Below are 17,400 nucleotides of genomic sequence, written 5' to 3' on the forward strand. Positions count from 1 at the left end.
GGTCTTTGCTATAGGGCGCGTGCGCTCGCCAGACAGACAGAGACATAGAGACAGAAAGCAAGAAATCACCCCTCAGGAGGGATGGTCACGCCGCAATCCCTTCTCCTCCATTCTCCTCTTGGGATCTTGGGCACACACGCACACACGCTCGGCGTGAGTTTTAAGCCACCGGGTCCGGGATGTGAACCATGGTCAACTGTGTGGGAGTCCAGCGACATAGCCATTACGCTAACTGCTGGTTCCCAAGGATGTTACTGATCATTTTTAAATACAGGCAAGAGTGGGGCCAGCAGATAACATGGTAGTGAAGGTGGTGGACTCCCACATGGCCAGCACTTTTGTCACTTAGTATTTATAACTGCTTCCCCGTGTTACAGTAGCTTTGGTAATTATGTTAATAAATGTGTAATAATGAGAATATGCATTTTAAATAGTGATCAGATTTTCCAGAAATGATGTATTTTGTGTTTTCTTACACCGTGCCCCATTTTGTAAACTGGGTAGCTTCTTAGGGATGTGGGCTTGGCTTACAGAACTCAGAAAAAAAAAGAAAAAAAACTTGGCTGCCCTGACTCTGGGGAGTCCTACCATCTTTCCTTTTAGTTAACAGTTCTCCCCTTCTTCTTAAGGCTTCGTCCCTGGCCCTGACACCTGAGCAGGGTACGAAACTGCGCTCTCATCTCATCCCACAGAGCTGCTCCACCTCCGGAGTAACTGCTCTGCGTGTACTCCTTACTAAAGTTGCTTTCAATTTCTTTCAAAGAAAAACATTAATTATGCTTCATTCAGATTTGGGCAAAACGATAGCTGTGTAATCCAATCCCACTGTAAGAACGTAAGGGTTTCTTGGAATTGGTGTTGCTCCATTTGCCTTGTTCTTCATTATGCTAAGATAGGTCATACAGTACTTTGTCATTACAAGTTATAAGGCTCTGAGGAGTCAGATCTTGGAAGGAAAAAAATGTGCTTATGTTTTTCATAACTTTTTTTGTAGCTCTGGTATTATTGGGAAAATTTGTTTCTGCTGCATGGGAAATTTCTAACTGTAATTCCATACAAGTGTGAGGTGTCGTCGTTAGCGGGCGCTCTTGGAAAACTCAAGCACAGTCAAGATCCAGGTAGAAACTTACTTATACATTTGCTTTATTCGTACAACCCATTTTATTAGCTCCCAGGTTTATATGTGGATTTCCACAGCCTTTTATAATATTTAGAGAGGCTATACTTAATTTTGCAATTTGTCACTGTTGATTAAATCTTCCTTGGCCTGGGCTGGCTCCATGGCTGGATGGTTAAGGTAACCAGATCCCACATGACTGACTGCGTCATTTGAGTCCTGGACCCAGCTGTGTGAGAAACATGCTGGGCACATGTGCATGCATGCCCAAAACTCTCAGAGGAGGGAGGGGGAAGAGAAGGGTTTATGGGGTGACCATTCCCCATGGAGGTGCTTTCTCTCCCTCTCTCTCTCCGTCTCTGTCTCTCTCTGGTGTGCATATACTGTGACATTTAAAAAAACATTCTAACATTTAAAAAGGGGGTAGGGGAGCGTCCTTGACCCAGGTGGCCTTGTAAACGGTACACACGGCCGGTGCTGCAGGTGGAGGTGCTCTGCTGTGTCTCGGTGCCAGTGTCCTCTGGCATGAGGAGCAATGGGAGATCCATCAGCAAAGTTAGTAATACAGAGATCTTAAAAGAGTTATGGAAAAGGCATTTATGAAAAAAATGACAGATTTCAGATTTTTGTCTGTTGGCTCCACGTTGCTGGGCAGACAGCATTGAACTGTATTAGGTTTTGCCGAGCCAAGGCCATCATTGCAATTACATGGACTTTAAAGCCTCTCTTGAATTGTGCGTTGTTTTTTATTCTGGTTGTTTTTATTGTTTGTTTTGTTGGGTGAATCCCAACAGGTTAAAACCTTCCAAAAATGATGTATTTTGTGTTTTCTTAGGCACTCACGCTGTGCCCCATTTCGTAAACTGGGAAACATCTCAGACATGTGGATTTGGATTACAGAACTCAGAGCAGTCAAGGAGAAGTGTAAGTTTAGTAGTTGAAATAGAAATGTTTCCGGCCAGGGGCCAACTCTGTGGCCTGATGATTGAGGCAGCCAGATCCCCCATGGCCGACCACCCAGTTCCTGTCCAGACCCAGTAGCTCGAGAACGCTGAGTGCGTGTGCAAGTGTGCTCAAAATCCCCAAAGGAGAGAGAGCTGGAAAAAGATGGCAGCATGACTATTCTCCATGTGGGGGTGCTTGCTTCTCTTTCTCCCTGTCTGGCGAGTACATGTACCTTTAATGATAACGAAGAAAAGGAGAAAGAAAGGAAGAGAAAGAAATGATACGGACTGGACCCTGGTGTGGTTCACATTTAGAGACCTCCCTGAATAACCCAGGCGTGCTTGTTAACCCAGCCTGGCCAAGTTGGGTAGATTGTGTGTCGGGATCCTTTTGGGGTTGCCGTTTCCCTCTCCCTCCCTTCTCTTGCTCAGTGGAATAAATAAATAAACCGAAAGAAAATGAAAGAAAAGAAACAAAGTGCCTGCTTGTGGTGGTGGTGTTAAGGCGGCAGGATACACATGGCCAACTGCCAAGTTCATGTCCCAGACCTGAAGGCTTCAGAAACACACCGAGTGTGCATGTGTGCATACCCAGAATCCCAAAGGGAAGGAGAAACGGTAGAGAAAGGGTTTCGGCATGACCTTCCCCACAGGGGCGTGTTCTCCTCTCTCTGGGGACTGTACATGCCCTCTGTCGGGGAAAAAAAAGGAGAGAAAGAAATAAAAATGTTAGTGCAGACATTGAAAAACAGAAAAAGACTGAAATATTTTAATGATTCATATCACTCTTACAGCTTTGATCTTAATGATAGAGCAGTTTGAGGCTTTATCCGAAAGTGACACAGGCAGTTAGTGTATGGCCTGTGTGTGTGGCGTTAAGGCCCCATTGTGACAGTGGGCTAGTTTGTGATCTTCTGAGTATAGAAATTTTATTTGTGCTTAAGAAACAAACCTTAAAGATCTTAAGATACTTAATTTAATCCTAGTTAAGGAGAAGAAAAATTGAAGTAAATTCACAGCAAGAAGTTCCAGCATCTGAACAACTTCTATTGACTATAAAGGTTAGTAAAAAATGTTACAAATATGGGGCTGGCAGGTGGCATGGTGATTAGAGGTTCTGGATTCCTGCATGGCCAACCACGGTTCATGTCCCAGACCTGCCGGCTTGATTTCTCCCTTTCCTTTTCTCTCTCTCTCTCTCTCTAATTCTGTCTGGTCAAATTAAAAAATAATAATAACAAATGGAATTAAACAAATAATTTTTTTAAATGTTAGAAATATGGGGACCAGCAGTTGCATGGTGGGTAAGGTGGCTGGATCCCATAAGGCTAACTACGCAGTTCGAGTCCTGGACTTAGTGGCTTGAAAAATGCAGTGTGTTTGTGTATACGTGCCCAAAATCCCAAGAGAATGGAAGAGGAGGAATTACAGCATGGCCATCCCCCATGGAGAATTATTTCTCACTTCCTCTCTGTTTCTTGTCTATCTAGTAAGTACATGTGTCCCATATCAAAACTGTAAAAAAAGAAAAAAATTAGAAATACTAAAAATCATGGGGCTGGCAGGTGGCGTGGTAGTTAAAAGCACTGAATTCCCACATGGACGACTGTGCTTCAAGTCTTAGACCTGGTGGTTTCCTTTCTCAGGTTTTCCCTTTCGCTGTCTGTCTGGTCAAAAATGTAAAAATAATAACAAATGGAAATAAAGAAACAAATCTTTTTAAGAAAAAGAAATATTGGGAACCAGCAGTTAGCGTGATGGCTATGTCGCTGGACTCCCACGTAGTCGACCGCGGTTTGCATCCCGGACCCGGCGGCTTAAAACTCACGCCGGGCGCATGTGCATGCGTGCCCAGGATCCTGAGAGGAGAATGGAAGAGAAGGGATTGCGGCGTGACCATCCCCCCTGGGGGTGATTTCTCGCTTTCTGTCTCTGTCTCTCTCTGTCTGTCTGGCGAGTGCACACGCCATATAGCGAAACCTCTCGAAAAAAAAAGAAAGAAAGAAAGAAAGAAAGAAAGAAAGAAAGAAAGAAATATTAAAAATCAGGGGCCGACAGATGGCATGATGGATAAGGGTGCTGGACTCCCATATGGCCAACTGCAGTTTGAGTCCTGGACCTGGTGGCTCACTTTCTCTCTCTCTCTCTCTCTCTCTTTCTCTCTCTCTTTCTCTCTCTGTCCCTCTCTGGTCAAATTAAAATAAAATAAATAGGAATCAGCAGTTAGCATAATGGCTAAGACTTATTTATTTTATTTTATTTATTTATTCATTCATTTATTTTAATTTGACCAGAGAGAGACACAGAGAACAAGAGAGGGAAAGTGAGAAAGCAAGCCACCAGGTCCGAGACTCCAACCGTGGTCAGCCATGTGGGAGTGTCCAGCACTTTAGCCACCATACCACCTGCTGGCCCCTGTATTATATCTTAAGATTGTCAGAGTTGGTCTAGCAGTTTGAATTCTTTGACTCTTAGTACAGTCTCATAAGGAGCCATATTACAGTATTAACTTCAGCAACATATTCAAGTTTACATTGAATGTATTTGTAATCTAAAGATGTTTTCTAAACCCTTGGGGCTTTTTGGGGGTTTGTTTTTTGTTTGTTTGTTTTTGTTTTACTTTTGCAGGTTCTTGACATAGGAAATTGTAGTGTAAACTCATACCACAAGAATGCATGAATACTGTTAGCCATTTGAGAAAGTGTTGTGTTAGGAAGTTTTAAGTTCAGTATGAGGTTATTGTGCCAGACTGAATTCTTTAGTTCTGCCTTTTCAGAAAGATTCAGAAAAACACATCGAAGTAGAACTACGTAAATTTTTGGCCGCTAAACGGACACCTGACTTTCATACTCAAATCGGGGATATAGTGACAGAACTTCTGGGAAGACGTAAAGCAGAACCATCATTTTACCCCCGGAACTGTCTGATGCAACTCATCCAAACACACGTGCTTTCCTACAGGTAGATGTTTTTATGCACAAAACTGTACATGGATAACCAACTTGACCTTGGTTTTACCCTTGTGATTTTTGAACTCTGAAAAAGCTTATAAATTACCCGCAGTTGACATTTTCCTTAATATATGATTATGACTCTGATTTATTTTTTTCTCAGCCTGTGCCCTGACTTAATGGAAGTTGCCATTGAAAAGACAGATGTACAGTTGTTACAGCTCTGTCTACATCAGTTCCCTGACATTCCCGAATCAATCACATGCACTTGCTTAAAAATTTTCTTGAGGTAAGTTAGAACTGAGTGATTCTTTTTCCTCTGTTACTTTTTTTTGCTAAAGGGCACATGCGCTCTCCAGAAAGACAGAGAGACAGAAAGAGAGAATTACCCCCCAGGGGAGATGGCCACATCGCAATCTCTTCTCCATTCTCCTCTCGGGATCTTCAGCACACATGGACACGCACCTAGCATGAGTTTAAGCCACCAGGTCCAGGACTAGAACTGCAGTTGACCACATGGGAGTCCAGCAACATAGCCATTACACCAACTGCTGGTCCCCTGTTACTTTTTTGTTTGTTTCTAGTGTTTTGTTTTTTTTTTTTATTTTTGTCTCCAGAGATTTTTGCTATAGGACATGCGCACTTGCCAGAGAGAGACAAAGACACAGAAAGTAAGAAATCATCTCCCTGGAGGGAGACCCCTTTTCCTCCATTCTCCTCTCAGGATTTTGTGCAAGCACACACACACACACACACACACACATGCGCGCGCGCGCACGCACGCCCAGTGTGAGGTGTTTTTTTGTTTTGCTTTGTTTTATTTTTTGAGAGGTTTTTTGCTATAGGGCGTGTGCGCTCGCCAGAAAGACAGTGAGACAGAAATTGAGAAATCACCCCCTGGGGGGATAGCCACGTCGCAATCCCTTCTCCCCCATTCTCCTCTTGGGATCTTGGGCATGCATGCCCACGCCCCCGGCGTGAGTTTAAGCCACCAGGTCCGGGACTCGAACCATAGTCGACTACATGGGAGTCCAGCAACATAGCCATTACACTACCTGCTGGTTCCCAGTGTGAGTTTTAAGTCACCAGGTCCAGGACTCAAACTGTGTTCTACTATGTGGGAGTCCAGCAACATAACCATTATGCCATCTGCCGATTTTTTAAAACATCGAATGCTTAGAAAATGACTTTTTTTCGTAAGCTCAGTGATAAGGACTAATGTCTTTCTTTGAATTAACATCACAGCATTGATGATGACAGTCTTCACGAAACAGACATCAATATGGAGTCCGTCTTTGACCATAGCCACACTGCACAAGTTGAGAAAAGAGAAGGGCAAACTGAAATTCTTCAAAACGGCTTCACTGCTGAAGGGAATAACCACAGTAACTGTGAGCAAGAGTTACACGAGAAGCCTCAGGACACAGCGGAGGAGAGCTCTTGTCCTGTGATACCAAAAAGAGCCGCTCTTCTGTATCCTTTGGAGCAGTGTCCCTGTTTCTCCAGTGCTGCGATCACAGGCAAAGCAGTAACCAGGGAGTACTTAGATAACTGAAGGTTTTTCTTTCATTTTTCAGTTGTTCTGCTTCTGCTTAAAAATAGATAATGTTTAATGCTACGTTCTGACAAATGTGTTTTCTCAGTTAAGAAGCTATACAGAGGCAGAAGCTTAATCAAGGCTAAAAGTCAGTATTTTGAATAAATACTAATTGTTTGTACCGTAAAATATTCCACATGATCTCCAAGGATTAGGAGGGTGGGAGGACAGCGGGTCCTCCCGGTGACTAAGGAGCTGGATCCTGCATGCCTGACGTGGTGATGAGTCCTGGCAGATGCTTGAAGATCTTGCCGGGCACATGAGCTCGTGTGCCCAGAATCCTGAGGGAGGCGTGGTGGGAAAGGGATTCCAGTGTGGCCATCCCCCCAGGGAGTGATTTCTCACTTTTCCTCTCTCTCTCTAGCTCTCTGTCTCTGGCGAGCACACACACCCTATAGTAAACTACCCAAAAAAAGAGAGAGAATGTGTCAGGTGGTAGAATTCTTTAAATTTGCTACAGGGCACTTGTGCCCACCAGAGACAGAGAGGGAAAGTGAGAAAGCAAGCTTCCAGGTCTGGGACTTGAACTGTAGTTGGCCAATGAGGAGTCCAGCACCTCAACTACCACACCACCTGCTGGCCCCATAGAGAGCTCTTTTAGGTAAGTTAAACTTTTGTATAAATTGAGAAATATATCACTGGGGAGGCCAGCAGGTGGTGTAGTGGTTAAGGTGCTGGACACTCCCATTCAAACTGCTGACCACGGTTCAAGTCCCAGACCTGGTGGCTTGCTTTCTCACTTTTTCTCTCTCTCTCTTGTCTCTCTCTGGTCAAATTAAAATAAATGAATGCCTAAATAAAAACTAATTTTTTAAAAAGAAATACATCGCTGGAAAAGGAATTACTTGTGTTAGCAGTAGAATAGTCTTTAGTGGTTGCAGTAAGATTTTCCTTCAGTCCTGAAATGCAGAAATGCAGTTCTTCATTCAGCATACAGTGAGACGTTTCTCCTGCCTCACTTGAAAGACATCCCTGCACAGCATATCACTGTAAGTGTTCCCATGTGGGCTGCGGAACCTTCTTTCTGGTTTCAGTTCTGCTGCCTAAGTCTAACCAGCTGTTAGGACATTTGAAAGGTTTTCAAAATCTTTCAGGTAGATACCAGATTGCCTGGCCCTCATGGTAAAGAATTGTGTCGAAGAAACTGGAGTGATTCTTGGGAACTTTGGTGTATCCCCATGCCAAATTTGATGGCCGGATTAAGGCGTCCGGGTTGTAAGTGATTGACACTGAGAGGAATCGCTGGGAGGAGGATTCTCTTCTGTCCCTGTTTGTGAACAGAAAGCTTACCACCTCTGACTTCCCGACCCAGGCGGTGGCCTCGCCGAGAGCAAGGGCTACGTTGACTCGTTTATGTGTCCCAGATGTTGCCACATTTGTTTGATGTACAAGTTTAATTGAATAGCCTCTTAAATGTCTTTCTAGTCTTTTTCTTTGGTTAGGTTTATGTATAGAGAACATCTTTCTAAGTGATCAGTTGTCCTCTTTTTTTTTCCCACCCAGCTGTTTCTCCAGTATTTGTATTTCCTTTATCTAAAGTGTAGCGAAAATGCTACCATGACTCTTCCTGGAATACACCCTCCAACCCTGAACCAGGTGAGATAATTTTCCTGTATGAAAGATTATATAGAAGGACCGGCAGGTGGTGTGATGGTTAAGGGCACTGGACTCCCACATGATTGACCATGGTTCGAGTCCCGGACCTGGCAACTTGCTCTCTCACTTTCTCTCCCTCTCTCTCACTCTGAACCTCTCTGTTCAAATTTTAAAAATAAATAAATAAAGTAAAATAAAATGATTCTTTCAAAAATAGAAAAAGAATATATAGGAGGTTAACCTTACATCCTGGTAGTTGGGGGATGCCATATCCCAGATGGTTGACTACAGTTTGAGTCCTGGCCCTGCCTGCTTGAAAACAACACTAAATGTGTGTGCAAGCATGCCCCAGATCTCCACAGGGTGGAGAGATGGAGGAGGGGATTACGGTGTGGTCATGCCCCTTCGGGGAATGCTTTCTTCCTTTCCTCTCTCTCTGGCAGGTGTACACATTCTCTGGTATTTAAAAAAAATTTTTTTTAATTATTTTTGTGAGAAAGGGATTTTTGCAATAGGTCACATGCCCTCATTGAAGAGGCAGAGAGACAGAAAGCGAGAATTCACCCATCAGAAGAGATAACCATGCCGCAAACCCTTCTCCTCTCAGGATTTTGTGCATGTACTCACATGCGCCCGGTGTGAGTTTCAAGCCATGGGGTCCAGGACTCAAGCCACAGTTGACCATGTGAGAGAACAGCACCTTAATCAATAGATCACGTCCTGACCCCAAAAATTAAAAAAAAAAAAATTTTTTTTTCTTCCTTTTAAATAATTATTTATTTGATTTTGTTTATTATTGTCATTTTTCAATTTGACCAGAGAAAGATAAGAAAGGAAGGAAGGAAGGAAGGAAGGACGGACGGAAGGAAGAAAGACAGACAGACAGACAGACGAGAAAGCAAGCCACCAGATCCAGGGCTTCAACCTTGGTCAACCATGTGGGAGTCAAGCACCTCAACCTCCACACCACCTGCTGGCCCCCAAATTTAAAATTTTATAAGATTATATACAGTGTCATATCTGGAATTCAGTAATTGATTTCTCCTTGCTTCCTAGTCCATATAAATATCCTCCCTTGGGGCGGCAGGTGGCATGGTGATTAAGGGTGCTGGACTCCCACGTGACCGACTGTGGTTTGAGCCTGGACCTTGCAGCTTGCTTTATCACTTTCCCTCTCTTGTTCTTTCCCTCTCTGGTCAAATTGAAATAAATAGATGAATGAATGAATGAATAAATAAAATTAAATATATATAGATATATATGTATCCTCCCTCATCACATACACAAGCCAGCAAATCCAATGGAATTAGATGTTGAGAGAGTGTCAACTCAGTGGGTAGATTTCTTTTTTTTTTTTCCTTTTTTTTTTTTTTTTGGAGAGGTTTTCGCTATAGGGCACGTGCGCTCGCCAGACAGACAGAGACAGAGAGACAGAAAGCGAGAAATCACCCACGAGGGGGGATGGTCACGCCACAATCCCTTCTCCTCCATTCTCCTCTCAGGATCTTGGGCATGCACGCACACGCGCCTGGCGTGAGTTTTAAGCCGCCGGGTCCGGGATGCAAACCGCGGTCGACTACATGGGAGTCCAGCGACATAGCCATTACGCTAACTGCTGGTTCCCCACTGGGTAGATTTCTAAATCTGTAATTCTATATTGCACAACTTAGATTCATCTTAAATTCCTGATGCTTCGCTATGACCCTTTCTAAGAATTTCGTTAGCCTTATTGCGAGAGGTCAGGAAAGGACTGATAATTGTTTGCTCATGGGGGAAAATGTTCTTTTGGAATTTTATTGTAGACCTTATTTTTTTTGTTTGTTTTGTTTTGTTTTATGAGAGGATTTTGCTATAGAGTGCATGCGCTTCCAGAACGACAGAGACAGAGAAATAGAAAGCGAGAAATCACCCCTCCGAGGGGGATGACCACACCACAGTCCCTTCTCCATTTTCCTCTCAGGATCTTCGGCACGCATGCACACATGCCTGGCGTGAGTTTAAGCCACAGTCATTTTTGTTTGTTTTGTTTTGTTTTATGAGAGGATTTTGCTATAGAGTGCATGCGCTTCCAGAACGACAGAGACAGAGAAATAGAAAGCGAGAAATCACCCCTCCGAGGGGGATGACCACACCACAGTCCCTTCTCCATTTTCCTCTCAGGATCTTCGGCACGCATGCACACATGCCTGGCGTGAGTTTAAGCCACAGTCAACTACATGGAAGTACAACGACATAGCCATTATGCCAGCTGCTGGTCCCTGTTTTTTGGGGCTTTTTTTTAAGAATTATTTTATTTTGGGGCCAGTAGGTGGCGCAGTGGTTAAGGTAGCTAGACTCCCACGTGGCTGACCATGGTTCGAGTTCCAGGCCTGGCAGCTTACTCTCTCATTTTCCTTCTCTATCTCTGTCTCTCTGGTCAACTTCAAAACAATACAATACAATAATGACAATGAATAATATTAAATAATTTTTTTTAATTAAAATAAAGATAAAATTTATAAATCTTGGGGGCCAGCAGGTGGTGTGGTGGTTAAGGTGTTGAACTCCCACATGACCAACTGTGGTTCAAGTCTGGACCTGGGGAACGAGCAGTTAGCGTAATGGCTATGTGGCAGGACTACCACGTAGTCCACCGCGGTTTGCATCCCGGACCTGGTGGCTTAAAACTCACACCGGGGGCATGTGCATGTGTGCCCAAGATCCCGAGAGGAGAATGGAGGAGAAGGGATTGCGGCGTGGCCATCCCCCCTAGGGGGTGATTTCTCGCTTTCTGTCTCTATGTCTGTCTCTGTCTGTCTGGCGAGCGCACGCGCCCTATAGCAAAAAAAAAGAAAAAAAACTCTCAAAAAAAAAAAGTCTGGACCTGGTGGCTTGCTTTCTTACTTTCCTTCTCTCTCTGTCTCACTGGTAAAACTGAAATATAATAATAAATAAAATTAAAATATTTTTAAGAGCCAAATTATGTTTATAAAATAACAAGTTTAAAACCCAGAGAAGAATCTTTTTATGTTTCTTATAAATTCTTCTGTCTCTAAACTACAATGTTCAGACTTTTATAAGTAATTCTTTTTCTTCTGATTGTTTGATATATTTATGAGCTTTGTAAAATAAATTAACCTGGGAGTCAGCAGGTAGCAGGGTGGTGGTTATGGTGCTAAACTTCCACATGGATGGTCATGGTTCAAATCCCAGACATGATGAGCAGGTGTGCCCTGTAGCAAATTTTTAAAATGATAATAATCATGATAAATAAAATGAAATAATTTTTAAGTGAATTAACCTAAAATTAAACTTAAAATATTACCTTTTCCTTTCTCGTTTATTCTCAGATTATGGATTGGATATGTCTACTTCTAGATGCTAATTTTACTGTCGTGGTAATGATACCAGAAGCCAAACGGCTGCTGATAAATCTATACAAGTTTGTGAAATCCCAGGTCCGTGACTATTTGATTTTGCCAATTGTATTTTTAGCCAAGTAAAATTCTAAAGTACAATTATTTACATTTTTTTCCTTGGGATGGTTATTAGTAATTATAGAGGGTTTGCTTACATATGAAAGTTACAGTAAACTTACTCTGCCTCTTTTTTCTTTAGATATGTGTTTATTCAGAGCTCAACAAGATAGAAGTAAGTTTTCGGGAGCTACAGAAATTGAATCAGGAAAAGAATAATAGAGGACTATATTCAATTGAAGTGCTGGAACTCTTCTGATTTACCAGTTGTCCTTCACAGACATTTTGTGAAGTTCTCTTGTAAGAACTCTTCTGTTCATCCAGGCAAAAAAGCCATTTTGTTTTTGACCGTCTCAGTGTGGAGAGGACAGTGTCAGCAGGTACCCGGACTGTCAGTGCGTACCGATGCTTCTAGGTAGAGCTGGTGGTTTCTCCTGGGCCTGTTCTACATTGCGGACATTGGTGGGAGAGGTTCTGAGATTTTAAAAAACATGCAACTGGGTTGATTTTAAGTAAACTTATTTGTGTATTGATAAAAGTCTAATTTCTTATCATGTGTATCGAATAGTTTTTCTTTTAATAAAAGCATCACCATGGAAGCGGTGATCCTAGGGAGGATGTCTTTTCATCAGTCTGAGCTGCCTCAGCTCCTCTGTACTTACGGCAGTCGGCAGAGCCACAGGCGAGGCGAGGCAGGGAGCGTCCCGGGTCCTCCTGTCCTCCTATCCGCACCCCCTCGTATTCTCCGTGGTTAAAGGATCTCGGGCCCTGTACACAGCTCTCAGATCGCCACTGTGGCTAGTTGAAAAACATTAATTTAGGTTGTAAAATGTGTTAACAAATAGTGGAAAAGTCTTCTGAAAGAGTTTTATAGGTTGATTGATAATAGACTATTTATTTACATTTATTAAAGAATTATTTGTTGGGACGAGCAGTTAGCGTAATGGCTATGTCGTTGGACTCCCACGTAGTCGACCGTGGTTCGAGTCCCGGACCCGGTGGCTTAAACTCACGTTGTGGGCATGTGTGCCCAAGATCCCAAGAGGAGAATGGAGGAGAAGGGATTGCGGCGTGACCATCCCCCCTGGGGGGTGATTTCTCACGTTCTATCTCTCTGTCTCTGTCTGTCTGGTGAGCGCACACGCCCTATAGCAAAAACCTCTCCAAAAAAAAAAAGAATTACTTGTTTTTGTTTTTTAAAAAAGAATTATTTGTTTTATTTTATTTTATTGATTGTTATTTTTAAATTTGACCAGAGAGAAAGGGCAAATGAGAAAGCAAGCCAGGTCTAGAACTTGAACCTTGGTCAACCATATGGAGTTCAGCACCTTACCCACCATGCCACCTGTCGGCCCCTAGACTATTTAACTTTTTTCTAAATTGTTTTTATAAGAATTATTTATTTAATTTTATTTATTCATTCATTTATTTTAATTTGCTGAGAGAGAAAAGAGAAAGTGAGAAAGCAAGCCACCAGCTCAAGGACTTAAACCGTGGTCAGCCATGTGGGAATGTCCAGCACCTTAACCACCACACCACCTGCTTATCCCTAGACTATTTTATTGGGGGGGTGGGGCGAGGTTTTTGCTGTAGGGCATGTGCGCTCATCGGAAAGACAGAGAGAGACAGAGACAGAAAGCGAGAAATCACTCCCCAGGAGGGATGGCCACACAACAATCCCTTCTCCTCCGTTCTCCTCTCCGGATCTTGGGCATGCACATGCACCCAGCGTGAGTTTAAGCGACTGGGTCCAGCTCTCAGACCATGATTGACTACAAGGGAGTTCAGTGACAGCCATTACACTGACTTCTGGCCCCTCCCTCACATGCCTTTTTAAGGGCAAAAGTAGGGGCAGAGATCCTAGGCACATGATCAGTTCAGTGATTGAATCAAGAGGGTGGGATCATCTCATGGGCATTCTTGATTGGTGAGGCCTTAAAATAATCAAATTTCTCTTCAATTGTCTGGAGCCATTTAGCCTGGAGTCTCTGAGCTCACAGCCAGCAGTTTCCAGCCTATAAAACATCTTACATGTTGAAATGAAAACCTTATCTTTCCTTTTAGTAGGAGTTTTAGAGGGCAAATGGCCCCCATTCATGGTCCATGTTGGTCATTATCATAACCAAAGTCAGAAGACTTACTTCTTACTCTGGGCCATTACAATGTAAATGGACCTTGTATTTCAAGAACCTTAGAAAATACGTTAGGGGGTCCATGCTTGGTTTTAGTACCTCCGTTGGCCATGTGGGAGTCTAGCACCGTTAACCACCACACCACCTGACAGCCCTGATTTTTTTTTTTTTTTTTTTTAATTTGACCAGAGAGAGACGACGGGAAAGTGAGAAAGCAAGCCACCCTGTCCGGGACTCGAATCCTAGTCAGCCATATGGGAGTGTCAAGCACCTCAACTACTGCCACTTGCTGACCCCCAGATATGTTATTTTTCTAATTTAAGTGGCCTTGATGAGCAGTTTTCACTTTTAAGCTGAGTCGAGATCCTCACTTTGTTGAGTTTTTGATTGAAAGACTTAAGAATCCTTTCCCTTGCACCCTCAGTGAGTGTCACCTGGATGGGGGCCGGCTGTTGGAGCAATAGAAATGCAAATAGGTGTGACTAGGGCTGGGGGACAGTTCCCAGAGGGTGCTGAAGGCTGTCTTTACAAATGCTGAATACTCATTCAAATGCAGATATTCTGCTTTTTCCTGGGAGCTCAGAAACTGGATTTATGGACCTCTTATTCCTGGACACCCTGAGGGTGGGAAATGGTCTTATTATAATGCATACAGTGTATGCGTATTTTCCTGGATTTGGATGATCTTCTGGCTTGTCATCCTTACATTTTTATCCCTGCTAAACTCTGACTTCCCTGCTAAGTTCTAGATTCAAATTTCTGCTGTCTATTGAACAGTTCTGATTGGACATCTCAGGCTTAAAGAACCTGAAATGGATTTCTTGATTTCCCCCATACCTGTTCCCCTACCTACCCTCCACCCTGTGGGGGACTTCCTGGGCACTGGGCTCTACTCCTCTCCTCCTCCCCTTCAACTATCTGCCGGTCCTTTTCATTCTGCCCGGAAATGGTCTGCAAAGCCTCTCTCCATTTCTGATGCAGCCTGCTTAACCACATTTCCACCCTCAGTCTCGCCCCTGCTACAGCACTAGCACCCTGGCTTCTCTCCAGCCCACCTCTTCACAGCAGTAAAAGGGATACTAAACCAAACCAGACCCCTTACAAGTTTCAGGAGGAGGACCAGCAGTTGGTATAATGGCTGTCGTTGGACTCCCATGGAGTCAACAGTAGTTCGAGTCCTGGACACAGTGGCATAAACTCAGATCTGGCACGTGTGCGTGCGTGCCCAAGATCCTGAGAGGAGAATGGAGGAGAAGGGATTGTGCATGGCCATCCCCCGCAGGGTGTGGTTGATTGCCTTCTGTCTGTCTGTCTCTGTCTTTCTGGTGAGCGCACTGCCTATAGTAAAAAAAAAAAATTCGGGGGAGCGCACTGCCTATATAAAAAAAAAAAAAAAAAAAAAAAGTTTCAGGAGGTGTGGTGAAGGCACTGGACTCCCACATAGCAAGACACAGTTTGAGTCCCAGACCTGGTGACTTGCTTTCTCATGTCCCCTCTCTCTCTGACTCTGGTCGAATTAAAATAAATAAATTAATAATTATTTAAAAAGAATTTTGAATGAATGATCCATACTACTGCATGGAAAAATGTAGAAAATATGAAGCTAATAAAGTCTGAAAAAGCCACATACCCTGATTCCATGAGTATGAACCATCCAGAAGAGGCAAAGCCACAAAGACAGGAAAGTAGGTTGGAGGCTAATCTTGGGAGGTGGTGAAATAGGAGTGTCTGCTAGGGCTTGGAATTCCTTTGGGGTCATGAAAATGTTCTGGAACTGGATAATGATGGTCCTACAACAGCGTGAATGGACTAAATATCACAGAATCATACATGTTAAAATTGGTGGCATTTGGGGCCAGCAGGTGGCAAAGTGGTTAAGGTGCTAGACTCCCACATGGCCGACTGCAGCTCAAGTCCCAGACCTGGCAGCTTGCTTTCTCACTTTCTCCTCTCTCTCTGTCTCTGGTGAGTGCATGTGCCCTATAGCAAATTTTAAAATAGTAATAAATAAAATAAATAATTCTTTTTTAAATTTAGTTTTATTTATCATTATTATTATTATTATTTTTAATTTGACCAGAGAGAGACAGGGAAAGTAAGAAAGCAAGCCAGCAGGTACAGGACCCAAACCACAGTTGGCCATGTGGGAGAGTCCAGTGTCCCAGCCACCACACCACCTACTGGCCTTGAAATAAATAATTATTTTTTAAAAAATTGGTGGGGCTAGGGCCCGGCAGGTGGCTTGGTGGTTAAGGACGCTGGACTCCCACATGGCCGACCTTGGTTTGAGTCCCAGACCTGGCGGCTTGCTTTCTCATTCTCTCTCTCTCTCTCTCGTTCACTCTGTCTCTCTCTGGTCAAATTAAAATAAATAAATAAAAAGTTAAATAAAATAATTACTTAAAAAAAAATTGGTGGGGCTAGCAGGTGGTATAGTTAAGAGCACTGGACTTCCACGTGGCTGACTGCAATTTGAGTCCCGGATCTGGAGGCTTCCTTGGGGTCTCTCTCTCTCTCTCTCTCTCTCTCTCTCTCTCTCTCTCTCTCTGTCCTTTTCTGGCCAAATTTAAATAAATAAATAAAATAAAATAGTAATTTTGGGGCCAGCAGGTGGCATGGTGATGAAGGACACTGGATTCTCTCATGGATGACCGCAGTTTGAGTCCCAGACCTGGCAGCTTTCTCTGTTTCGCTCTTGCCCTTTCTGATCAAATTAAAAATAAATAAATAAAGTTAAAGAAAATAATTCTTTTTTAAAATATTTTATTTAACTTTATTCATTTACTTTTTTTTTTTGGCCAGAGAAGAACAGAGTGAGAGACAATGAGGAAGGAAGCTGCCAGGTCCGGGACTCAAACTACAATTGGCCATGTGGGACAGCACTGTTAACCGCTATGCCACCTGCCAGCCCCCCCTTTTATCTTAAGAATTATTATTTTTTACTGCATAGTGGTTTAATCATGTATGTTATTGTAAAACATTTTCCATTTCTAGTTTTTTATATATATATTAAGGATTATTTTTTCAGGGCCGGCAGGTGGTGTGGTGGTTAAGGATGCTGGACTGTGGTTGAAGTCCTGGACCTGACGGCCTCCTTTTTCACTTTCTCTCCCCCCTCTCTCTCTCTCTCCCTCTCTCTCTTTCTCTCTCCCTCTCTCTTTCTCTCCCTCTCTCTCCCTCACTCTGTCCCTTTCTGGTCAAATTAAGAAATGAAAGAAAGGAAGGAAGATTTCTTTTTTAAAAATGTTATTTTATTTAACTTTATTCATTTATTCTAGTCTGACCAGAGAGGGACAGAGTGAGAGAGAAAGCAAGCTGCCAGGTCCAGGGCCCTGAACCAAGAACTGCCATGTGGAAGTCCGGTGCCTTTAACCACCATGCCACCTGCTGGTCCGGAAGATTTATTTTATAAATAAATAAAATAGTAATTCTAAAAAAATAATAATAAAATAAAAATTAAATAATTGATGAATTTTGGGGCCAGCAGGTGGTTAAGATGCTAGATACCACAAAGCCAACTCTGAGATTCAAGTCCCAGACGAGGTGGCTTGAAAAACACACCAGGTACATATGCATGCATGCCCAAAATTCTGCCAGGCAGATGGAAG

General features: G+C 43.1%; 1 protein-coding gene across 4 annotated transcripts in view; it reads left to right on the forward strand.

Moving 5' to 3' along the window:
* Window positions 1-12,273, forward strand: part of NOL11 (nucleolar protein 11) — a 31,904-nt gene extending 19,631 nt beyond the window's left edge. The window contains exons 9-18 of one of the 4 annotated variants that reach the window (XM_006146774.3): window positions 995-1,118; window positions 1,953-2,041; window positions 3,048-3,122; window positions 4,838-5,022; window positions 5,176-5,301; window positions 6,258-6,485; window positions 7,520-7,598; window positions 8,113-8,205; window positions 11,535-11,642; window positions 11,803-12,273. In XM_006146774.3, the coding sequence (XP_006146836.1) occupies window positions 995-1,118; window positions 1,953-2,041; window positions 3,048-3,122; window positions 4,838-5,022; window positions 5,176-5,301; window positions 6,258-6,485; window positions 7,520-7,598; window positions 8,113-8,205; window positions 11,535-11,642; window positions 11,803-11,919 (1,224 nt within the window). In that variant the 3' untranslated portion in view covers window positions 11,920-12,273. The remainder of the gene's footprint in view (window positions 1-994; window positions 1,119-1,952; window positions 2,042-3,047; window positions 3,123-4,837; window positions 5,023-5,175; window positions 5,302-6,257; window positions 6,486-7,519; window positions 7,599-8,112; window positions 8,206-11,534; window positions 11,643-11,802) is intronic. The other 3 variants (XM_006146775.3, XM_027771165.1, XM_027771166.1) reach the window with 3 other exon arrangements.
* Window positions 12,274-17,400: the final 5,127 nt, after the last annotated feature.

This window comes from Tupaia chinensis, unplaced genomic scaffold, assembly GCF_000334495.1.
Source record: "Tupaia chinensis unplaced genomic scaffold, TupChi_1.0 Scaffold000187_1, whole genome shotgun sequence".
In the NCBI taxonomy this organism is placed as follows: domain Eukaryota; kingdom Metazoa; phylum Chordata; class Mammalia; order Scandentia; family Tupaiidae; genus Tupaia; species Tupaia belangeri.